The 24483-nt window shown below is 54.1% G+C and overlaps 2 protein-coding genes and 1 long non-coding RNA gene across 6 annotated transcripts in view; 2 read left to right on the forward strand and 1 right to left on the reverse strand.

Moving 5' to 3' along the window:
* LOC111816139 overlaps positions 1-24483 on the forward strand; it is a 132614-nt gene that overhangs the window by 8224 nt on the left and 99907 nt on the right. Inside the window, exons 2-3 of the long non-coding RNA XR_002820627.1 lie at positions 12726-12734; positions 18246-18251. This is a non-coding gene — a long non-coding RNA (uncharacterized LOC111816139). The remainder of the gene's footprint in view (positions 1-12725; positions 12735-18245; positions 18252-24483) is intronic.
* On the forward strand, positions 34-7335 carry Ephb6 (EPH receptor B6). Of its 3 annotated transcripts, none has more exons than XM_023712780.1 (15): positions 34-291; positions 547-1318; positions 1973-2128; positions 2418-2768; positions 2898-3022; positions 3191-3353; positions 4153-4267; positions 4481-4533; positions 4677-4796; positions 4919-5166; positions 5412-5585; positions 6059-6208; positions 6420-6613; positions 6746-6901; positions 7017-7335. In XM_023712780.1, the coding sequence occupies exons 1-15, from the start codon at positions 142-144 to the stop codon at positions 7123-7125; spliced, it is 3036 nt and encodes a 1011-aa protein (XP_023568548.1). In that variant the 5' UTR covers positions 34-141; the 3' UTR covers positions 7126-7335. The 3 variants fall into 3 exon arrangements, with proteins under 3 accessions (XP_023568548.1, XP_023568549.1, XP_023568547.1); XM_023712781.1 differs by having other exon boundaries at positions 36-291; positions 4674-4796; positions 5415-5585; XM_023712779.1 differs by having other exon boundaries at positions 38-291; positions 4674-4796.
* Trpv6 (transient receptor potential cation channel subfamily V member 6) lies at positions 7461-22534 on the reverse strand. Of its 2 annotated transcripts, XM_004629030.2 has the most exons (15): positions 22206-22534; positions 14390-14487; positions 14157-14279; positions 13672-13809; positions 13280-13378; positions 12974-13146; positions 12333-12479; positions 12042-12254; positions 11653-11739; positions 11476-11552; positions 11086-11251; positions 10664-10730; positions 10036-10304; positions 8540-8646; positions 7461-8184 (listed from the first exon to the last, which is right to left on the reverse strand). In XM_004629030.2, exons 1-15 carry the CDS (start codon positions 22331-22333, stop codon positions 7893-7895), a joined length of 2184 nt encoding a protein of 727 aa, XP_004629087.1. In that variant the 5' UTR covers positions 22334-22534; the 3' UTR covers positions 7461-7892. The 2 variants fall into 2 exon arrangements, with proteins under 2 accessions (XP_004629087.1, XP_023568550.1); XM_023712782.1 differs by lacking the exons at positions 14390-14487; positions 22206-22534 and having other exon boundaries at positions 13672-13804; positions 14157-14238.

Consider the following 24483-nt stretch of genomic DNA (forward strand, 5'->3'; position numbering starts at 1 on the left):
ATGTAGTGGGCAGGGTGAGGGTTCCAGAAAGGCAGAGAAGAGTGAAGGCCTGGAGGAACGACAGCCTGGGGATCGTGAGGGCCTTGTCAGTATTCCAGGGACAGGGTCCTGGTGGCAGCTGAGCTCCTGCTATCCAATGAAATGGACCAGGGAGGGACAGTCTTTGGTTCCCCTTGGGGATGGAGTGGCTGCTGCTGGCACTGTGTGTCCCTTTCTGTCTGGGCAGAGGTGCTGCTGGACACTACAGGAGAGACCTCGGAGATCGGCTGGCTGACCTACCCCCCAGGTGGGGTGAGTCCATTCTCCCTTCTGAGCCCTGGCCCACTCTACCATCTCAGAATAGGAACAATGCCAGAAGCCCTGGGTACACAAGTGGACTCAGACTCACTCCCTCCATCCCTCCTTCCCGAAGAATGGGATCTCCTAGGCTCCCCTTTGTGCCATGCCTGTCATGAATTTTATTTTCAGCACAGTAGACAGGGCCCTTCATTGTCCCCCAAACTACCTTGCACAGCCCAGGGCAGCTAATCTTCTCCTGTCCGACAGTGGGATGAGGTGAGCGTGCTGGATGACCAGAGCCGCCTGACTCGGACCTTCGAGGCGTGCCACGTGGCAGGGGCCCCCGTGGGCACCGTGCAGGACAACTGGCTACAGACCCACTTTGTGGAGCGGAGAGGGGCCCACAGGGCCCACATCAGACTCCACTTCTCTGTGAGAGCCTGCGCCAGCCTGGGCGTGAGCGGAGGCACCTGCCGGGAGACCTTCACTCTCTACTACCGCCAGGCGGAGGAGCCTGACAGCCCCGACGGCAGCCCCGCCTGGCACCTCCAGCGCTGGACCAAAGTGGACACCATTGCAGCAGATGAGAGCTTCCCTGCCTCCTCCTCCTCCTCCTCCTCCTCCTCCTGGGCCGTGGGGCCCCACAGGACCGGGCAGCGGGCCGGGCTGCAGCTGAATGTCAAGGAGCGTAGTTTCGGCCCTCTTACCCAGCGCGGCTTCTACGTGGCCTTCCAGGACACGGGGGCCTGCCTGGCCCTGGTGGCTGTGAAGCTCTTCTCCTACACCTGTGCCCCTGTACTGCGGGCCTTCGCCTCCTTTCCAGAGACACAGGCCAGTGGGGCTGGGGGGGCTTCGCTGGTAGAAGCTGAGGGCACCTGTGTGGCTCACGCAGAGCTGGAGGAAGATGGTGTGGGAGGCCAGGCTGGAGGCAAATCCCCCAAACTGCATTGCAATGGGGAAGGCAAATGGATGGTGGCTGTCGGGGGCTGCCGCTGCCAGCCAGGACACCAGCCTGCACGCGGAGACAAGGCCTGCCAAGGTGAAGACCCATTTCCTGTCACCTGCCTAGCACCTCTCACCTGCCCCCCACCTAGGCTTCCTCTTCTGAACACCCTATAGTTCCTTTTGTCCCTCAAAGGTCGGAAATAACCCATCTTCAAAAAGGCCCTGTGTTCTCTAATTTTATTTTGTGAGGCATACAAATGCTCCCACTTGCTTATATAGAATGTTCTGGAGCCCTCTGCAGCAATTGTAAGGGTACTGGGGCTACAGGCTAAGAAGTGATGGAAGCTAAAAGTTGAGCTGCTAGGTGGTTGGACAGGGCCCTCTGTTACCCTTGTCACCTGCTTGAGGAGGTTTCCTGAAGGGCCTGGTGGCTGGGGAAGCAGGCAGAAGTGGAAATGGAAGCACAGAAGAAGAGTGACTACAGAAGGAGGTTATGCAACCCAGCCCGGGACTCCCACACCTGGGCTGGCCCTGCCTGCAGCCCCCAGAATCCTCTGCTTCACCTGGATGGAAATGTGTTTCTGTCCCAGTGATTTACAGAATACTTCTCTGCTCCTGGGAAGAGATGGGGGGCGGTGGTTAGGTCTCAGGAGAAAAAGAAGATTCACTCTGGAGTTCCATGCACCCCAGCAGCTGTGTGACCTCAGCTGCTGTCAGTGTGACACCCCCATTTCCTCTGCCTCCTCAGCCTGCCCTGTGGGGACCTATAAGGCCTTAGCTGGGAATGACCCCTGCTCACCATGCCCTGTGCGCAGCCATGCTGTAGACCCTGCGGCTCCCATCTGCCCCTGCCTTCAGGGCTTCTACCGGGCCAGCTCTGACCCTCCAGAGGCTCCCTGCACCGGTGAGTACCCCACCAGCCCAGAATGGGAAAGACCCAAGGGGTGGGGCTGGAAGTGGAGGGTACACCACACTGGGGGTGCTGCATTTGAAACTGACTTGTCTTTCTCCTGTTTCCTTGGTTTCCTCCCCCTTGGCCCTCCTGCTTCCCGCCTGCTTCCCTCCTGTCTCCTCCCACTTTGGGCTCTGTTTGCTGCTCTTCTGTCTCTTCCCCCTGGGCCATCCACCCTCCTGACCTGCTTTCCTCAACCCTTCCTCCCACCACTCCTGCCTTCCTGGCTCTGCCCCCGCAGGGCCTCCATCAGCTCCCCGGGAGTTGTGGTTTGAGGTGCAAGGCTCTGTGCTCATGCTGCACTGGCGCCTGCCTCAGGAGCTGGGCGGACGAGGAGACCTTCTCTTCAACGTTGTGTGCAAGGAATGTGGGGCCCCTCAGGAGCCTAGCGGGGCAGGCACATGTCGCCGCTGCAGGGATGAGGTGCACTTCGATCCCCGCCAGAGGGGACTGACTGAGAGTCGAGTGCTAGTTGGGGGGCTCCGAGCACACGTCTCCTATGTCTTGGAGGTGCAGGCTGTCAACGGGGTGACTGAGCTCAGCCCTGACCCGCCCCAGGCTGCAGCCATCAATGTCAGCACCAGCCACGAAGGTAAACCTTTCCCTTCCCCTCAAGGGTACCGTGCCTCAGCATCCTAGGATCCCCCTCCTGCCCTCCTGCCCTCCATCTGGCCTGCTTTGGACTCCATCATCTGAGCTCCACCCCCACCCCACAATTCAGTCCCCTCTGCAGTCCCTGTGGTGCACCAAGTGAGCCGGGCAGCCAACAGCATCACTGTGTCCTGGCCGCAGCCCGATCAGGCCAATGGGAACATCCTTGACTACCAGCTCCGCTACTATGACCAGGTGGGCAAAAGGTAGGGTAGGGGCTGCTGCAGCAGGGCTGGAAGAAGCTTGCAGCCCCTCAGCAGGGGCTGGCATTGTCTTACGGGCACACAAGGAGACTCCAAGGGCCTAGAGCCGGGGGCAGGGGGCCTGCCATGCCAGGCAGGGAGTGATGGCTGTGCTCCCCAGGCAGAAGATGAATCGCACTCCTTCACCCTGACCAGCGAGACCAACACTGCCACAGTGACACGGCTGAGCCCGGGCCACATCTACGGCTTCCAGGTGCGAGCACGGACTGCCGCTGGCCATGGCCCCTACGGGGGCAAGGTCTATTTCCAGACACTGCCGCAAGGTGAGGCAAGGCATAGACAGGCAGGGGGAGGCCAGAGTAATAGTCAGGACTGACCGGGACTGGCCAGGCCATGAACTTCTGCCCAGGATGGCCCAGAGGCTTTGGACAGGGTGCTGTGAGAAGAGTGTTGTGCTGACCGTGCCCTTAGGGGCAGATCTTTGAGCTTAGGGGCATTCTGGGTGGGGTATAGGGACTGTGGGTGTAGAGATGCATGCGACTTGTAAGTGTGTGTTGGGTATATGAAGGGGCTACAGAGGATGTGGATGCACATGAAGGACTGAGTACGCAGGTGCTCATCTGTGTGTGTGTGTGTGTGTGTGTGTGCTGTAGAGGTATAATGTGGTCCTGCCTCTGTGTGTGTGTGTGTGCCTGTGTGTGGGTGCGTTATAGAGATGGAGTGTGGACCTGCCTGTGAGTGTGTGTATGCATGTGTGTGGGTGTGGTCAAGAGTTTGGGGTGTGGACCTGCCTGTCTGTGCATGTGTATGGGTGTGGACTTGCATATGTGTGCATGGGTGTGGCGTGGGGATTTAGGTATATTCCTGTATATATGTGTATATGTGCAGGTGTGGCATAGAGTTTGAGATGTGTACCTGTGGATTTGTGTGTGTGTGTGTGTGTGTGTGTGTGTGTGTGTGTGACCTGGGCTTTGAGGTATAGACCTGCCTGTGTGTTTGGATGAAGTTTGGGGTGCGCATGTACCTGTGTCTGGGCATGCCTGTGGATGTGTGTGTATGCCACGGTGCATGTGTACTCTTGGTAGAGGGCTGGCCCCTGTGACCCAGGCTTGGCTCCCTCAGGTGAGCTGTCCTCCCCACTCCCAGAAAAGCTGTCCTTGCTGATTGGCTCCATCCTGGGGGCCTTGGCCTTCCTCCTGCTAGCGGCTATCACTGTGCTTGTCTTCATCTTCCAGCGGTGAGGCCCCTGGCATTCCTGCCCATCCTCTCTAGCACCCTTCTACCCTTGTGGCCCAGCCCCCACCCCCATCCCACACATCCTTCCACAACCCCAGACCTTGTCCTGAACCTCATGCAGAGGTGGGGAGGAGCAGCCTGGTAGTGTCCACTCCCTCCCTAGAGCCTGCTGGGAAGCTGGTTTGTCTTCCTAAGGTGCTGGTTTGTCCCTTAGGAAGCGGCGTGGGACAGGCTACACAGAGCAGCTGCAGCAGTACAGCAGCCCAGGTGGGGGCAGCAAAGGGGAACTGGACGAGGCTGGAGGACTTGGGGAGGGCAAGCTTGAGGGGCACCACAATGCCATCTCCTGGGGGTGAGAACATAGGCACCTGGCCTTGTACCCCAGTCTCACAGTGCACCTTACCCGGTAGGTCTTGGGGTAAAGTACTACATCGACCCCTCTACTTATGAGGACCCCTGCCAGGCCATCCGCGAACTCACCCGAGAAGTTGACCCTGCATATATCAAGATTGAGGAAGTCATTGGGGCAGGTACTGCAGGGACAAGGAGGGTCCCGGTGGGTCTGGGGATTCCTCCTCCTTACCTTTCTGGTCCAAGGCCCTACTAGGTCCAGGCCTCCCTGACACTGCCCAACCTGCACTTGTGCTCCCAGGTTCTTTTGGAGAAGTGCGTCGGGGCCGCCTGCAGCCCCGGGGCCGGCGCGAACAGGCCGTGGCCATCCAGGCCCTGTGGGCTGGGGGTGCCGAGAGCCTGCAGATGACCTTCCTGGGCCGGGCTGCACTGCTGGGCCAGTTCCAGCACCCCAACGTCTTGCGGCTGGAGGGCGTAGTCACCAAGAGCCGGCCCTTAATGGTGCTGACAGAATTCATGGAGCTTGGGCCCCTGGACAGCTTCCTCAGGGTCAGTCCAGGCTGGTGGAGAAGGGTCTGTGGGGACAGGGAAGCTGAGGTTCTCACGGCCCCCTGGAGCTGCAGCCCTGTACTTTGCCTCCATCCCACCTGCCTTGTTGGGCTTCCTCCTCCCCCACCCCAGGACATTTTCTGCTTCCCCAATTCGCCATCTGCCCGCATCTGCCTCTCATGCCAGGGTCTGCACCATGTCGAGGTTCCTGGTCCTGGTGCTGACCTCTGCCCCCTGCCCCTCAGCAGCGGGAGGGCCAGTTCAGCAGCCTGCAGCTGGTGGCCATGCAGCGGGGAGTGGCGGCCGCCATGCAGTACCTGGCCAGCTTTGCTTTCGTGCACCGCGCGCTCTCTGCCAGAAGTGTGCTGGTGAATAGCCACCTGGTGTGCAAGGTGGCACGTCTTGGCCACAGCCCCCAGGTGAGTGCGGGGCCTGGGCTCTCAGCATCCCTCCGCAGTGCTGGAGCATGAGCTTGACCTGGGCTGGGCTCCTGAGGTGGGCTCCTGGGGTGGGATTCTCCATGCTTGGAGATCAGGGGCTGATGTGCTTGAGAGGGGAGGGCAGCCAGGACAAGGGCTCCTGAAGGATTCAGAGACTGAGGCTGGGAGAAGGAACCAGGAGGGCCAGAAGAGCTGCAGGACCCTTGCGGAAGTTCCTGTCAGCTGCCTGTCACTCGGAAGAGCTCCTGGATCAGGAGAGCTGGGCACCAGCCTTGACTCTCCGGGCCTGGATCCTGCACAGGTTCATGTTCTCTGTGCCACCCTCTCAGGATGCCTGAGAGCATTCTCTGGGTTGCCTGATATGAAGACCTCAGTGCACAGCTGAGCGCAGACTCAGCGAGCGTGACCCTTGGTGAGAGGAGGGCTGATCTGTTTTTGATCCCACCTCTCAGAGCTCAGGTTGTTTGCTTCGCTGGGCGGCCCCCGAGGTCATCGCACACGGAAAGTATACGACATCCAGTGACGTCTGGAGCTTCGGGATACTCATGTGGGAAGTGATGAGCTATGGAGAGCGCCCCTACTGGGACATGAGCGAGCAGGAGGTGTGCACTTGACCCTGGTGCTGCCCCTTCACCCCCTCCCAGGCACGAGGACACTAAAATTTCCCTCCTACTACCTCACGAGTGGCCTGGTCCCTAGTTCTGAGTTTCTTCCCCGCTCCCACCTCACGCTGCACCTGGCTTTTGCTCGCCCCTCCTCCTAACACTTTCCCAGCAGTAGCTTCTCATCAGCCTATGTTTTGCTGGTCCCTAGGTCCTGAATGCCATAGAGCAGGAGTTCCGGCTGCCACCGCCTCCAGGCTGCCCTCCTGGACTACATTTGCTCATGTTGGACACCTGGCAGAAGGACCGAGCCCAGCGGCCTCATTTTGACCAGCTGGTGGCTGCATTTGACAAGATGATCCGCAAACCAGACACACTGCAGGCTGACGGGGGCTCCGGGGACAGGTCTGAGCTTGGGGCTGGAGCCCGGGATATCCAGGGAGGGTAGATGAGAACCAAAAGAAAGCTGAGGAGAGAGGGCTAAGATGAAGAGGAGACCCTGAACTGACCTTAACCTGCTTGCCCTCCTCACCTTAGACCTTCCCAGGCCCTCTTGAAACCTGTGGCCCTGGACTTCCCTTGCCTGGACTCGCCCCAGGCCTGGCTTTCAGCCATTGGACTAGAGTGCTACCAGGACAACTTCTCTAAGTTTGGCCTCTGCACCTTCAGTGACGTGGCTCAGCTCAGCCTGGAGTAAGCAGGGGGAGGCGTGTGGGTAGGCAGATAGATGCTCTGGGCCCCAGGAGAGGGGGTGAGCTTGGGATCTTGAAGCAGCTGGCCCAGACCTGATCCACTTCCTCCCCCCTAGAGACCTGCCTGCCCTTGGCATCACCCTGGCTGGGCACCAGAAGAAGCTGCTGTACAACATTCAGCTCCTTCAGCAACACCTGAGGCAGCCTGGCTCAGTGGAGGTGTGAATGCAGCTGGGTTAAGCAGCTCATCACTGACTGACCATGCAAGAACCCAGCTGGACGCAGGTCCAAGGAGGGACAAGTGAGACGACAGGAGCCAGGCACTGCCGCCACCTCCTGTCTGCCACACTCAGCCCAGCCCTTGGGCAGTGGAAACTGTATTCCTTGGTCCTCCCCCCTTCACTGGCCTCCCCCACATTAAAGGGAAAGAAGGGAATTTGCAAGTTCAGGTGTGTCCAGGCTTCAACTTTCAAGGAGGGTGGAAGGCTTTGGAGTTGTAGGCAGGAAGGGCACAAGACGCAGAAATGCAGAGGAGGCGCAGGGCAAGGGGAAGAAAATGGCTTTATTGGAAGGTGGAAGGTGCGAGACCCAGCCCCACCTCCCCCTCCCTGGGGTGGTACCCATCTCCCTCCCGCACGCGCCTCTCCATGAGCCTGACACTTGTCTGGTGCACCCTGTGAAGGAGTCCTTCCCGCTTATGACATGGGGGTGACAGGTTCTCGAGAAGGCGAACCTGTCTTTAAAGTGCTGTGGTGTGCAGTGGGACTTCCGTATGAGAGCAAGAAGTGCCTAGCACAGGGAGGGCCGTAGACTCTGCTTCTCTTTGCCCCATCTGAGGGAGACTGAGGACCTGGAGTGGTTCTTTCCAGCATGCATGCCTTGACCTTCATGCCACCCCCCTTTCCCTCTTGGACCTGGCAGATGAGACCTAGGTTTCTGGTGTGCTTTTGTTGCTTGGGTTTGGATTGGATGCTACAACGACCAGTGCACATTCAGACCTGGTATTCCCAGCCCTCCCCATCTTCCAAGCCCCGGTTGATCACGCCCCGCAGGTCTCTCCGGAGGGCTCCTTGTCGAAGCCTTTCCCAGTTGGTACTGCTGCGGGAGGTACTTCGAGACACCGAAGGGGTGAGGAAGGACAGGTAGGGCCCCACAGGGCGGCCCACCTCCAGTTTTTCCACTGGGTCTTTGTCCCAGTCCTGAGAATAAGGGCTTCCCTGTGTGTGGAAGGCTTGTGCATAGCGCCGGATTCGATGCCGGTTGAGGTCCTGCCTGTCTTCCACCCTGGAGAATGGAAGAAGATTGGAAAGAGGAAGAATTGAGGAGAAGAGCTAAGACCAAGGCTTGTGTCCTGTCCACACCCAGCACCACCATTACAGGCCTTTGTCCTTCTCTGCACCTCAGGTGCAGGTGGGGACTACCAGGCTCTAAGTTCTGATCTACCCGTTCTGAGTACGCTTTAAGGGGTCCACTCTTACTGGGGTCCCTTTTTCAGTAGCTGCAGCCCAGCCAAAGGACATGGGAGCTAGTGAGTCCATAGACTTCCACAGGGTCCCTAGGAGCAGGGAGCTGTCCAAGCCAAAGGTCACCATGCAGAGGTGGTTGTTCAGGGACTGCCCAGCCTTGTGCTGGTGCTTACCTCAGGAACCAGCGGTCCCCCAGCCCGTACTCTCGCCCACAGATCCCAGAGCGGGGCCACAGGCAGCGAGGCAGCTTCTTCTCCAGCATCACGGTGGTGGCTACCACCTGCAGGTGGGGGCAGAAGGGGGAGTTAGATACCAGGCTCCCTCCGCAGGCAGAGGGAGGGCAATTTAGCAACAGCAAGGTGATGCAGGAGCTCGGGGCTTCCCAGCCTAGTGAGCAAGGCTGTGATCAGGGACGGCAGTGTGAACTGCATTTAGGTTTTTCTGTAGGAGAGAGTTAATGACGCTTGATGTCTGCAGCTCACCACCAGTGACACAGCCAGGGGGATGCAGCTGGGTTCAGGCAGGGTGCAAGAGACCCAGGGAGGGAGAGGCCTTACTCCAAGGGGAAGGGAGACAGCAGAACAAGTGGGAAAAAAGGACAAAATACCATGGAATATTTTTACCTTATCTAAAGGCCATTTATAAATGTAAGCATCATGTGTAGAAATCTGATGCTAATCTACTTTCATGGAGAAAATATTGCCCTGAGAAAATTCCTTTGAGCCACCTCAGATTTTATTGTTTCCTATACGCCATCATTACAGGCCTCCTAGAGTTGGGAGTTTCCATTCTTGTTTTTCCTGAAATTACTTTTGTTGCGATCAATCCTTTTCTAAGAATATTTAAAACGGAAGATTTGATTCATCTCGTCGTCCTTCACGTCCATCACAATGATCTGACTGAAGATGATTTCTGCTGCTACAGGAAATTTTGCAGTGTTATTTTTAACACTTCCAGTTTTTCTGGGTCAAATTTTACAGGCTTAAATACTGCCAAGCCAACTTGACAAAATGTACTGATATGGTTGCAGGCAATGTTAGCTTTATTTTTGTTGATTATTCAATATAAACACTAAGGTGTGCACTGAGCTACATCTTCATCCTTCTTATTTTTTTTTTTTTTAGATAGTCTGACTAAGTCGCCCAAACTTTTTCAAACTTGTGATCCTCTTGCCTCAACCTCCTGAGGAGCAACACTGAGACTTTTTTTTTTTTAATGTATTTACTACAAGGGCTCACTATGCAGCTTGGCCTTGTAGTGATCCTCCTGTTTTCAGCCTACCCAGCGCTGGGATTACAGGCGTGCACCGCCACTGCCAGACGTGGTCACTGGCTCAGTGCACCCTGGAGATGGGGCCACGTGGCATGCTGGACCAAGGATTGAACCCTGGTCCCTGCACTTGCCAAAGCAGGTGCTTAGTCCGCTGAGCTATCTCACTGGCCCTTTTGAGATTTAAATTGTTGACAAAACTGAGGAATATTCCAGAGATTCCAGGAATGCTTAGTTGTATCGCTAATTCATTTCTTCTGCATACTTGGTATTTTTTTTCCATAATGTGTGATAACTATTGGACACATGTAGGGTCAAAATATCCTGCTTCTGCCTGAGCATGGCCAGTTGGTGGGGAGGAAGGTGATGGCTTCCCCCAGCCCAGCTGCCAGGGACTCACCTGGGCCCTCCAGAGCTCATCCTGCTCATGGGCCACTCGCCAGTGGGTGTCGCCCATCATGGCGATAAGGAGGTTGAGCATGAGCAATGTGGCAATGATGGCGAAGGCGGCGTAGGTGACGCTGTACATGAAGGGCAGGTCCACGTCGTAGTTGGCAGGGCCATCGATGATGGTGAGGAAGAGCTCAAAGGTGCTGAACAGTGCCATGGGGTAGTCGTAGAAGTGGCCCAGCTCATCAGGGTCCTCTGTCTGGAAGATGACATAGAAGGCTGCTCCACCCAAGAGGGTGAGAGTTACCATGGCAACTGCATCATGACTAGCCACATCCAGCATTCTGTACCCTATTTCTATCCCCTTCCCCTCATCCTCAGGATCACCCCCTGAACGCCACAGCACTTCACATTTTGAGCTCCTGTATCCCTTAGACTCATCCTCCTGCTCCCAAATGCTGCATCTCCCTGAGCCTGTTTTCCCTCACCCCTGAAGAATGTCCCTTCTTCAGACCTTGCCCAATCTCCTCTGACCTCTGCTTCCCTGGCTCCTTCCCTCCCTTCCCCAAGCTTAGCCAGAGGCATTCTCCACCTACCACCTCTCCCTCCATGACCCTCATGCCGCGCAGGTGATTTACCTGAAGCAAAACCCAGGATGACCACCGCCATCAGCCAGCAGAATCGCATAAGGTCTCCAAAGATCATCTAGAGGGAAGAGGAGGCAGAGAGACCCTTTCATATTTCTGGAGCAGTTGCCCCATTCAAAGCTAGCAGATGTAACCCTGATAAGTGTAACAGCTCCCTGTCCTAGGTCAGGGGTTAGCAAAGCATGGCCCACAGGCAAAACCTACCGGCCCCTTGTGACATAGCCCATGAACTGAGAACAGTTCTAACATTTGTAAAGCATTGCTTGAGAAAAAGAAGCATCAAGTAACATGATGAAGACAATGCATGGCTCATAGAGCTTGAAATATTTAGGCACTATTTAGTCCCTTCAAGAAATGTTTGCCAACGCTTGGTCTGGGACCTTTCTCAGATAGGCATGGAAAGTGGGACTGACCTTCTGGATCATGATGGTGAAGGGTCCCAGCATCTGGAATCCTCGGGCAAAATACATGACGTTGGACCAGCCCAGCACCAGGGCCAAGGACATAGGCACCACCTCTCCATCTGTATTGGTGAGCCGCATCACCATGGTCACCAACACCAAGAAGGCATAGGTGACGCTGGGGGGAGCAGGACAAGGTGTGATGAGAGGAGGCCTGGGGTTCTCCTGAAGACAGGATGTCAAGAGTACAACTGGGACCGTTCCTGTACAGTCAGTGACTTGTCTGTCACACAATGGCGTGAATCTAAGGACACACACAACCCTGCAGAGGGAGCTATTCCATGAAGGTCCTTGAGACCTTGGATGTCATAGGCCATTGTGAATGAGAGAAAGGTGACTCACATAATGACATGGAATGGCCCCCCAAGGATGGTCTGTCCAAAGAAGCAAGTGACCCCCAGTCTGAAGATGTCTGGAATCTGGAATAGGAGCCAGGGGGACAAAAAGGTGCCTGTGGACCTGAGTTCAGATCAGATCCCTGGGGCCACCAGCCTCACGCCAATCCCATTCACAGCTCACCTCCACCAGCAGGATGATCACAGCCCCGAAGACGCTCACTAGCTCCCCCACCAGCCGCAGGTCGTCCTTGGGGCTCACGTAGGCTTCCTGAGGGGAAATAGGACAGTCAAAGCAAGCAAGGCTTCCGTGCACCCACCCTGCCTGCCCTGGGGCCTAGGGCTAGCAGCTTTGTCTGGGTCTTTCCAACCCACTATGTTCCACTAGGTCCCATCCAGCCTCAAAGTCTGCCCCTAGATGAAGCACGTTTGTTTCTGTGCACATGCACTGTGTCTGCATCAGAGAGCTGTGTGAGGGGGCTGCATGGTATACAGACAGGAAAGCAGGGCCAGCCTGAGAAAAGCCAAGAGGCAGGGTCCTGTCCCGGCCATCTGCTACTGGTAGACCATCACCTGAAGGAGCATCTGCTGGAGGAGGGTGTTGTCCCGGGGGCTGGTCTGGTTTGTGGTCCTGGGTTTGAGGGGGCGGTAGACGCAGCACACAGTGAAGCAGATGATGTAGAGCAGGTAGATGGCACCCAGAATGCAGAAGTAGGGCCGCCCATACCTCTTCCACTTGAGGCTCACCAGCTCCTTCACCGGTGTCTGGTCCAGGATGCGCCGAGCCTGCAGTAGAGGGAATAGGACAAACAGCCCCAAAACACGGGTACCCTGGCCAGGAGATCTGCTGTGAAGACCCCATACCTCCCGCTTCTTGGTGGTGACAATAAGCTCCAGCAGTGATTGCTCATCCCCCGAAGAGTCGATCTCAGTGAGGTCATAGAGAGTGGAGGTGAGCGGTCCATATATCCACTGGACGTGCTTCCTCTTCTGCATCAAGTGTTGGAACATCTGGGGAGGCAAAGGTGGTCAGGTGTCACAGGCAGAGAGGGTGTCACAGAGGGTAGATGGGATGTGGACTCAGGGGACAATAGCACTAGAGAGGCTGGTGGTTGTCAGGGCCACAGGCTCAGGAGGCCAGAAGAGCTCATGTCTATGGTGACTGCTAAATTCTTCTTGCTCTCTCTAACAGCTGGGTGTACCTTGCACCCCCTGACTCCCTGCAGAGCTTGGAAAGGGAGTTGAGAGGGGCTGAAGGTGGCTGCTGTGAGTAGGCCAGGTGGTCCTGGGCATTATGGGTCATCTCAGCAGTGATGTAGACCATAAGCCTCCACCACTCAGGTCAGGGAAAATGGGGAGAAAAGAGAACAGGGACAGGCGAAAGGGGCATCCAGAGAAGCATCCCAGGCTGATCTGAGAGTAGAATTTAAGAGCCTGTTTCCTTCCTCTTGGGGCCACCAGGGCAGGCTGGGCATCCTCATGGAGAGACACGGGGAGGCGCTCACCACAGTGTTGCCCTCCACTCCAGCCAGCTTGAAGGGCGTGAGGCCCTGGTGGTTGGGCACGAGCTCCAGGGACTGCAGGTGGTCCCCTCCATCATAGGACAGCAGCAGGTTGTACATCTGGCAGGCGAAGGTTTTGTTGGGCTGCAGGATGAGGATGTGCAGCACGGTGTTCCCTGGGGAGGGCGGGCTCTCATGTGGCCACGGGCCTGATGCCCCTGTGGGCCCCGTCCACATCTGGGATGGCCTGTGCCCCTCCTCCCCACACCGTCTGCAGCATCCTAGTATCCACGCACATCTAGCTCCTACCCAGTGAGTCCTGGGCCCGGATGTCAGCTCCGTGCTCTATGAGCAGTCTCACGATCTCCTCATTGCCCACGCAGGCTGCAAAGGACAGAGGGTGCTCCCCTGGGACACAGAGGGATTAGTGGCAGGAGGCAGCAGGATCACTGTATGAAGTTGTGTCCCCCCACCACCACAAGTGCCTGTCTCCTCCTCCCTATACCCAGGCTGGGGGTTGGGAACACTTATCCAGCAGAACCAGAGGAAAGGACAATGCAGAGGTGGTAGGGAGACATGGCCTCTGATCTGCAGTACAGCAAGGCCTGTTCCATCCCAGACAGCCCACCTTAACAACCCCCAGGTCAGCACCTTGCTTTCCTCCTCTTCCTCCTCCTTCCCAGCCTGGCCCTGGCACTTACCATAGTAGATCAGGTTGTGGGGGCTGAGCTGGAAGGCGAGGCCCGTAGCCCTGGCAGAGACGCTGGCCCCGTGAGTGAGCAGTGCGCGCACCAGGTTCACGTTCTGGTTCATGACAGCGATGTGCAGTGCAGTCTGACCTGGACAGAGAGAGCTGTCAGTCCTGGGTTTGTCCCCAGGACTCTACAGGGATTCTTCCCATTTGCATCCATGCCTTCCTTCTCTTGGGCATCTTACAGTGGAGGACAGAAGCCTAGGAGAATTCAGGGCTCCTGGGGGGTCTGGCTCCCCACATCTCTTCCTATCTAGCCCTCTGGTAGCTCTGAGGCTTGGTGCTCTAGTGACGCACAATCAGGATTGACAAGAAGTTAGGGACCGCTGGAGGAGGGGATGTCCTCTCTCATTTCTTTAAACCATCCACTGGTAAGACTGCTGAAAACACACAGCAGAACAGGGCTCTCTCCATTCTGGGGTTCTGGAGCCTCACCTTGGTACAGCTCAGATGTCATGGGTTCAAAGACCAGCTCTGGGGCAGCCTCAATCAGCACCATGGCCACCTCCAGGTTGTCATAAAGGGCTGCTATGTGCAGCGCTGTCTCCCCCATGGCTCCTGGCATGGCAGAGAGAAGAGTCACACGCTTACTCTGCAGCAGAGGGAGGGGGCAACGCTAGCCCTATGTGAGGGTGGCCCGGGAGAGGGGCTGTGGCTCCCCTCCTTACCTCTCTGGCGCACATCACAGGCTTCATACTTGAGTAGCTTGCTCAGAGCCTGGACATCGTTTTCTTTGGCAGCTAGCAGGAGAGGAGACTCCCAGATCCTGTGAGGGGAGTGGGGAGAGAGGTGGGACAGGGAGCACACTCAACTGTGGCGCCACGGTGGCCTTGTGCTCTAAGACAGGTGCTCCTTGGCTGCAATGGACCCCAAGGTGATCAGGGCAGGCAGAGCAGGGTAGCGCCAAAGTCACCTGACTCATCAGTCAGCCCAAGCCAACATTTTATCCACTTTCTTGGTCTTAACTTGATTGCTAGCCCCTGCATGCTGGGACCAAGTATGCAGGGAGTGTATGTGCTATCTGCATACATCGGGCAAGGAAGGAAGATTTCACTTAAGCATGCACTTGCCTCCTGACCTGTCCCCGCTACCCCTGAGGTCCTGTTTGGCCTCAGCAGGTGTTCTGAGATTGCCCTCCAGGATAAGCCTTGTTTTGTGTGGACTAGGTGTGTGAGGAGTTCCTCCCGCATACTTGCAGAGAAAGTCAGTTGTGCAGAGGGCAGCTGGGCTCCTCCTGTTGCTCTGCCTACTCAGCCCTCTGTCCTGAATCCTTTGGTTCTAGCACCTGCCTCCTCCCCAGGACGATAGCATCTTTAGGGTTCAACTCCAAAGCAACAGTGGCTCAGTGGCTCTTGTGAGAAAGCGTTGCTAGAGGCTGATCTCTGTCTCTCTGTCTCTCTGTCTCTCTGTCTCTCTCTGCCTCTCTCTGTCTCTCTGTCTCTGTCTCTCTCTGTCTCTGTCTCTCTCTGCTCTCTCTCTCTCTCTCTCTGCCTTTGTCCCTTTTCTGTCTTCTCCCATCTCAGCTCCCACAGGCTTCCATCAGCATCTGGTGAGACATTATAAGAAATGTCAACTCTCAGACCCACCATTTGATCTGGAAAAATCAGACTGCAGTTTAAGCAAATGCTCAGCTGCTTCTTTTGCATATTAAAGTTTGAGAAGCATTACTCAAGCCAGCAGCGGGAGTGTGGTAGATCTGAAGCAAGCTCAGGATTTTCCATTTTAAGAGGCACACATTACAGCTCAAGAAGTAGTGTTCTCCCGCATTCTCAGACCTGCTACCTTTAGGGCTTAACTGATATTTATTTGTACTATTAACAACCGTGATGATATAAACTATGCAACAATGACAGATACTGAAAAGCTAGAGACTCCCATGTGGCAGGTTCATTCCCTGAATTGCATGTAGATCTTGGTTCGCCATTCTTCCTTTTAATGTATCTTTCAAAATTGTAGATTTCTAGGTTCTGTTTCTTTTCCTGGTTCTTTGTCTTTTCCTATTAAGTACTTTTCATTTGTTTCAAGGCAAACTCATCTTCTTTGTCTCCCCAGACCAAATCCCTGCTCTTATTTCTTCAATGAACTACAAATCTCTTATAAAGTCAGAATTTGCCCCAACTAAGACACATGAAACCTTTTTATTCCATTCTCTCTGCTGGCCTGGAGCTACATGGTCTTTCAGACTGAATGTAATAATGCTATTTATCCATTGATGGCCAATTATATGACATACAAAATGACATCCACAGGAGCTGAAGTGCCGGCAGTGGCAAAAAATCTAGTGCAAAGCTGCAAGTAGAGTGGAAATGTAGTGCATACTTCTCTAACTGTGGTCCCCGCTTACCCCCGCAGGCCCCAGAGGTCATCACTAGGCCCTGTATACACAGTAGCTAAGCTTACATCTTCCATTAACCCCCTTCCTTTCTGTCCCTTCTAGTCCTCATGAACTCACGCATTTACTCCCCAGCCCAGTACCAGCGAAGTGCCCTCCCGTCCACCCTCCCACCCCGCATCTCCATCTAATCCACCCTTTTTTTGCTACTGCCAAGAATTGCTTTCTAAACAGCAAATGCAATCACAGCTCATAGAAGTCCAGTGGGTCTTTCAGCGCTCAAGGGGAGAGAACACAGAGGTTCTTCGAGGTCTTTGTGCAGTCTTGTTCCACCCTCTGCTGCTCCCACTCACTCCTGACATTCAGCATTTTGGTCTCACCACACGCCTCAGCACCACAGAGCACACAGTTCTCCCTGTGCCTGCGCCCACAGGGCTCCTTCCTCCCAAAGCGGCTCCTCCAGCCAGCAATTGTTCATTGTCTCCCCTGTGCCTAGCATGTGGTGGGTACTCACTCGTCTTAGCTGTAGAATGGATGAATCAGTGGTGATGCCACAAAGGTGGTTTGGCTTTACCACCCCTCCTTATTATCTGCATCAGCCACCTCTAAGCCAACCTTAAGCAAACATATAATCTAAGTGAAAAACAGTATGCTTGGTATGCAAACCCAGCAGCAAAACAAGTTTTCTACACCACCTCCACTCCAGCCATCTGACCAAACCCCTCCTCCATGGATAGTTTAGAGCCCACACTTCCCTTCCCATCCTCATGCGCGTGCGCGCGCGCGCGCACACACACACACACACACACACACCATCATCCTCATCATCCTCATCCTCATCATCCTCATCCTCATCCTCATCCTCATCCTCATCATCCCTGGGTTTTCCACTGTCCTTTGGCTTTGCTTTCATTCCAGTGTCTTGCACTATGTGTTACAATCAGTGTCTGTTTCTCTCCGCAATAAAGGTTTAGCAATTTCCTTTTACGTCCCTCTACACCTCTGAAGCTTACAAATGCCCTCTACAGGCCTCTCTTCCTGCTGGGCTTCTTTTCTCACCTCTACTGCTATCCTAGTGGGCCTAGGGAGGATGTAGGGTAGCTAGATTTACCATGGGAAAATATAACATGCTCAATCAAAATTGAATCTAGTACATAATATTCTTTTAAAGATATGTCTCATGCTATATTGGGGTCATTCTTGCTTATATCAACAAATTGGTCTTTGTTTATCTGCAGTGCAAACTGAAAGAAATGTTGTGTTTTACCTGGAAATCTAGGAGACTACATTCTAGATGAAGAAGCAGCTTATAATCCAACCTGGCAAGGTTTATAGGGGAATGGACACCTCTAGCTGCAAGCCCAGCGAATGTGGCACAGGTGTGCAGACGGACGGAGTCTGAAGGTTTGTGCCAGAAAGTCATTATGTGCAATAACATCCGAAGGCCACAAGAGGACAGAAGAGAAAGTTCTAGCTAAAGTTACTGGCAGCAAGAAGACAGACCCCCAAATATGAGTCTCTAGGCTTTGTATCAGGGGGACAGAGAGCACCAAAGGGTCTTGTCAGTTCTCCAGTAGCAGCTCATCACGGGAACTCAGACCACAACTCCCGGATGGGCTGAGCCCCTGGCTTCTGGAGGGCAGAGGAAAGAACAACACAAAAACATTGTTCCCATAATAGCTGCCTACCACAAAGAATCCTCCTGCCCAAGGTGTCAATCACACTGTGGCGCAGAAATTCTAATTTAGAGGTACAATTATTCATAACCCATTAAATAAAAGGCATTATTCACATGAATAAGACTTAGAAATTCTCTATACATCCAAAATGATTTTTAACATCATTACACACAAACAAAGGAAGAAACAAAACATTGAAACCATTTAAACCCCCACTGGTTAAGGACCAAAAAGAAACTGTGGAGCAGTAGGACTGGTATTTTCACAATGTTTTGCTTTTCTGGGTGAGTATAATTTGAACAGTGCAGCTCAATGTTGGGTTGGTGGAACTGAACTGTGGGATTTCCAGCACAGAACCAAGTACATGTTTTATTGAGTAAACAAACCACTGATTACATACTTGGGCCACCTTTGGGCAACCCATTGAGGTTCCCTTTCTGTCCTCTACTCTGTCCCTTGAATGCCGCCATGATTTGTTCCTTCTCACGCACAGTGCATCTATGTTTGCCACAGACAAGAGTCAACTTTTCTTCTAAGTACTGGAGATGCAGAAAGTCAACCCCAAAGTTTAGGACTACCAACCCTGCAAGATGGAATCTACACTGTTTACGTGTTCATGCAACAAATAAAGACAGAAGTCCAGAACTTTGAAGTGACTATCCAAGGAAGTCAGAGGCCGAACTGCGCTGAGGGGCCCACCAGCTGTCTCTGTCCTTGCTCTCTGTGCTAATCAGAGTTAGTAGAGGACACAGAGAGGAGACTGCGTGAGTACCCGGGGACCCACTGGTGCATCTGCAAGCACTGCCTCAGAACAGGTGCCCACCGGGTGACACTGAGAGTGGGACCCAATATGACTACCATAAAGTCATGACCTGGTAAATTCAGCTCTGTTAAGAGGAAGTTGTTGACCCCTCTGAGTCCTGCTGTTATTCTAGTTACCTTTTTACTGCTTTTTTTTTTTTTAATCCCAATAATCCCATTTATCACACGAGCTGCCAGTTTCTAAAGCAACACTTCAGTCACTCTTCACCTTTGCTCTCCTCGGCCCTGTATCAAAAGCTGGGTGATTCTGCTTTGCAGAAAAGGAAACCGAGGCCACACGGCCAAACTTCTGTCAGAAGATCACACAGGGTTAAAAGTCAGAAAGTTTGGCCAAGAACATAGCCCCAGGCTCCTACCACTGAATTATGTGGTTTTTCTAGTTTTATGACTCCTCCTTGTTTTCCTTTGGAGGCTGGGGACAAGTCTGGGGCAGTGGCCACAGGAGAAGGTAAAATCAGTAATGTGTGGGAGGTGGCATCCTCCAGACACTGGGAGGTCACCTCCCTGCAGCCTGAAGTCCTGGCAGTGGGATGAAGAAGCCCAAGCCTAGGGAAAGCAGCTGGAGAGGTAGAGCTGGGCCATCTTCTATGCTGTGCTAACTCCTTTATGCCTGTGACTATCAACATGTAGGCGTGCATGCGTTTACCTACGCAGGACCGCAGCGTATAAGGGTGGATCTCACGGCTTTAGTTTTCCCAGATCCTTCTATCCTATGTATCCATGTAACTATTTACACAACCAGAAACTCAAAATGTAAATAACTTACAGGGTACAATGGAGAGAAGATAAGAAAGCAGATATTTGTGAGATGGGTTAAGGGATGGAGGAAAGGTGTGTGGGGGGAGATAAAAGGTTTAAAATTGGATAGGTACCAATTCCCCTAAACAAAGGTAACTATTATGCACCGGAGACATATACTTGAGAAAAGGTACAACAAAGCCTCCAGTATGCCCACCATTCTGCCCGGGGAGAGACAGTGTCAGCATAGAAGGGGTGGGCGGTCAGGGTGGGCAGCCTCTGAGACGTTCCAGCACGCCCCATGGTAGCTGAAATCAGATACCTCAGCGCCCTCCTCTGCTGCTTTCATGTTGTTTGTACCTTTCTGTGATGTCCACCACACTCTAGTTCAATCCACACAGTCATCACTCTCACTCCAAGGAATGGGTACCAGGACCCCAGAACCCACTCTTGCCAACATGCCTTCTTGACAGTGACAAAACATTTGTGTGTAACGTCTGCATGTCCTCCTGTACACTTTTGAACATACCCAGGTGACTGATAGTACTCGAGATGATGTGAGTGCTGTGAAAAACTATTATTATAGAATGTTACTTAGGGAATATTAAGGAAAGCGTCTATACAGCTGCAACCATTATGGATTTAAATGGGTATTACATGCGCATAGTTACATATCTTTTTTTTTTTTTTTGAGTGGTTCAACTCTGATGTTGGTCAAACCAACTCTGCCCATCAGAAAGCCGGCCCCTTGTGAGCAGGAAATGTATCATGTTCATTCCTGCAAACCTAGTGCAGCATCTTCTGCTCAATAAACTTTTCATCATTGAATATCAGGGAATGAGAAAATGCAAGCCAGAGGGAGAGGTGATCCAGAAGTGAGAGAAGGTGGAGGGTGCAGACGAGGCCCCGCACTGGGCTTAAGGAGGGGGTGGTGTGGCTGTGACCCAGAGGACGTCCGCTGTACACACAGAGGAAGGGGGAGGCTGTGCCGTCTCGTACAGACCGCAAAGGCTGTGTTCCTGGCCATGCTCTGCTCCAGGGAGCTCACCCACCACACCCACACTCCCTTCTGCGCCCCTGTGGCAGGCCTTCAGACTCACCCTCAAACCCCTGTCTGCCTCACTTATGCAGGGACAACAGCCCTACTTGCCTGGCCGCATATGAGACTCTGAGACTAGGCTGGCAATGGGGACTAGAACAGAGTTCCCGGCATCAACCTGCACATCAATGTCCCCCACCTCTCCACTGTCCATGCTGTCCTTCCTCACACAGCAGCCCCCTAGAGCATTAGCGGCAGAGACTGGGAAACACCCCTCCAGGCCATGGCAGCTCGCTCCAGGAAGGATGTACCCAGGGAGCCAACTCTGTGGGTGCCAGGTGTCCAGGAAGAAGATGCCAGCAAAGTAGAAGAGAAGATCAGGAATGCAAGGGAGGTCCCCTAACTGGTGACATCAGATCTCACAGCCCAGTCCTGCACAAGCCTAGCACGTAGTCCTAAGAAGAACCGAGGCACACAGTGCAGCAGCCTCTTCTGGGCCAGGCTGTCCCCGGGCCTGAGCCTTCAGCTGTGTCCTCACCTCACAGTAGGTGCCTACAAAGAGCCTGGCCTTCGCCTCCCTGTCCCAGGCCTTTCTGTGCTTGGGCATGGGGCCCCCAGCCCCAGGTGCTTGGAGTGGGCAGGGGTGAGTGGAAGTAGTGAGGATCTGTTCTCCAACAACAGGGCCATTCTGTGGCCCTAAGACGTCAGCAGCCAGACATGTGCCCTGCCTCCAACCTCCCAGGCCTAGGGGAGAAAGGTGGGTGGCCGGAGTGAGAGACAGGAAGCCTGGGCTCAATGAATGGGCACAGGCCTAGCCCGTAAGCCTTGAGCAGTACAGGAGACCCCAGGAAGCCTTGTGGTGAGGCTGAGGCAGGCCCCTGCTTTCAGAGAGGGAGAATCATTCTAAGACACAGAAACTTTGGGGTTTTCTAAATGAATAGCTGTAGTATCTCTCTCCTAGGGGCTCTGGGAAAGCCCCCAGGTCAGGACTTCCTTCTAGCTTAGAGCCAGTGAAAAGAGGAAATCCGTGAAAGCCCTCCAAGTGGGAGAGAACACACAGGGTACCCTCTAGACTCCATAGATTTCCCTGTCCCGGCCTGCTCCCAACCCCAACTCTAAGTAGCCATGGTGGGTGGGGAGCAATTAGGGAAGTTTTAGGGGCTGTATAATTGTGAAGCAAGTCTTCTGAGGATGCTCTTACCACCTAACCTGAATGACAGCAGTGCTGGCACTGGCCTGGTTTTGGGACCAGGCATCCCTGCCACCTGCTCCACCATGAAGGGAAACATTGCAGGATTGGGTCTGAGCTGTTTCCAGGCTTCAGCACACCTCCCCCTTCCCCTGACAGCACCTGGACTAAAGTGAGGTGTTGGCCAAGGTCTGACTGAGATAAGCACACAGGAACTCACACTCTTTCCACATTCCGTCTATTTTTACAGTTCTTTCTGGGTTCTCGGTTCCCCCTCTCCTTTTTCCATTCCACCGTTCGTCCATGGACACTACAGGCTTCTGTGGAGAGGCCGTTCCAGGGACACGGAGCAGAGGTGGGTGAGGCCCTGTCCTGACCTGCCTGTACCACTTGGGTGGAGGGGCATTGATAGCACTGTGGCCCTGCAAGGTGCCTGGCTGTTAAGGCAGTACTCAGAAGCCTACAGAGTTCAACCAACTCGCCAACGTAATGAGCGCCCGTGCTGGGCCTCTCTTCCTTCCCCACCTGGTGTCCTGGGCAGCCGGCCCCAAAAGCCAAGACTGCTGAGACATCCAGCTCTCGAGGAGCCTCCCGGCTGGGAGCTGGGCCAGGTGGACCAAGCAAAGATGGGGGCACAGGGGGGTGCAAGCCTGGGCAAGAGCTGGGAGCGGGCGGTGAGGCTTACCTCTTCTGCTGCAGCAGGTTCAGCTCATCTCGGCTTTGAGCCCAGGAATCCTGTCTGTGAAACAATCTGCAGAACTTGTTCCATAGGCAGAGAATTAACCCTTTCTCCTTGGGCAAGGGCAACCCCATGGAGTGGAAGGTGGTCACCTTGGGGGGCTGAGGCTGAGGCCTGACCCCCACTGGGCTCGGCCTTGGGGCCACATCAGCCCCCCCAACAGCTGCCCTGGCCCCTCCCTGGAGAGGTCCCGTCTCCTGTCTCTCCTGTGAGGGCTTCCGGCTGGCCAGCAGTCTGCTTGCCCAGGGCTCTGAGTGTGCTCTACTTCACAGAGCTGGGAATCGCTGGGAGTGCTGTGCAGACATTCCCTCCCTCCTCCCAAATTACCTGAGATTTAAAGAGACAGGCCTGAAGTCCTGCCTACCAGGGGGCCTTGCGTCAGCTGCTACTCTTTCTCCACCCTGGGACTGTCTCCCTGCCCCCAGGCCAGTCACAGCAGGGGAGGCCTTCAAAGAGATTAGAGAGCTCTCTGCTGGACTTTGGGACACACAGTGACCTTTCCTGTGAAGGCCTGGACAGGTCAGGCTCACCCGCAAGACTCAAGACAATGGGCAGAGGGGCGGAGGAGGGCGGGCCCCTTCCAGGAATTGAGGGGTCCCTGGAGGGAGCCTCTGTTCTCCCTGAGCTCCTCTTGCTACTTCTCTGTGGCCTTTCCACTCATGTCCCTAAACTCAGGTTGCCTTGACGATTGCCATTCAAGCTCTTGCCTGGCCCCAGGTAGGTTTGTAGAGCAAAGAGTCCTAGTTGTCACCAACTTCAGGTTGGCGACCTGTTTCTTCTGTAAAGGGCCTGGTAGTGACAATAGGTATTTTAGGCTTTGTCAGCCCCGTCTGGTATCCAGCCAATGCACATTCTCCTTTCCTTTTTGATTCCCTTTCTCCCCTGGCCCCCGAAACAATGTCAGATCCACCCTTAGCTCCCCAGCCAGGGCAACAATTCTAGCTGCTGGTATGTCCCGCCCTGGAGCCCTCCCTGATGCCATTGCTAGGGTGGGCCGATTGCCAGAGGAAATACGGGAGGCTCAGACAAGTCTGAATTTCAAATGAACAGCAACAGAAAACCTCTCTTACTTACTTGTGGTTTGGGATATAAATATGTCCTGGATTTTTGTGATAGGCATCTTCTGGTAGTGGCCAGGTTGATTCACTGCTAGGGCTGCTAGGCCTACTTGTCCTGGCATAAATTCAGTGCAGGCTTGTGAGGCAGCTGTCTCTGCCCAACTTTGCACGGAGTAGCTAGAACAGAGCGAGGTGAAGGAAGTCATCTGAGACTGCAGGAGTGACGGAGGCAAGGTACTCACTGGTCCCCCGCCTCAATGGCCTTGCCCGTCAGCTTCACGGCGCACTCCACTGTCTGTTCTCTCAGGTAAACTGAGTCCCAGAGAGGTGAGCTGACTTGTGTGGCCACACAGAGGACAAGTAGAGCCTGGCCATACTCAGCCACCACACGGCCCTGTGCTGGCTGGCTGGAGTCCCTGGGGAGGCCATCCGGTGTGGTCTCCCCAAAGGCAGGAAACGGAAGCTCTGGCACAAGGGCCACTGCCCCATCAGGGCCAAGGACCTGGGGAGCTGTATGGTTGTTTGATGTCCAGGATTTGGGATCATGTTTTAGCTTCATGGTCTGGTTTACCCAGCTATATCTGATTCTGGGAGCAGGAACTTACAGTGAGAGGAATGTGTGTGTATGTGTGTATGAAACAGGAGGTGTGTGTGTGTGTGCACATGTGCAAGAGTAGTTTGTAAGTACGGGGTGCATCCTGTGTGTACATGCATATATGCGTGCATATGTGATATGTGTTCCTAGTGTGTTGTCCCTGACCTATGGACAGAGTGTCTGGTGTATGTATGGTGTGTGACGTGTATGCATGAATATCATGGCATATGTTGTATGGGAGGGAGATTGTGAATGTGTGCTGCATGCATTGTATGTTATATACATATAGCATATAGGGCTGTTGTTTGGGTTGCTTTATACGGTGCTATGCATGTATGTGGTGTGTATGTTTACATGTAGTGTGCACTGAGCATGTAGTATAGGTGAAAGGATCAAAAACAAACAAGGCAACTGTAGCATGGCTGTATATGTCGGGTTTGCCTTTGTATAACAGTTGTGTGTGTAGCGTACAGTGTGTCTATGGTGTCTAGGTACAGTATTTACAGTACAGTGGTGTGTGTTCTATAGTGTTCTACGCATGGAATATGGGGTACAGGTACACATGCAAGAG

The sequence above is a fragment of the Octodon degus genome, unplaced genomic scaffold (assembly GCF_000260255.1).
Source record: "Octodon degus isolate 3935 unplaced genomic scaffold, OctDeg1.0 scaffold00027, whole genome shotgun sequence".
Taxonomy (NCBI): domain Eukaryota; kingdom Metazoa; phylum Chordata; class Mammalia; order Rodentia; family Octodontidae; genus Octodon; species Octodon degus.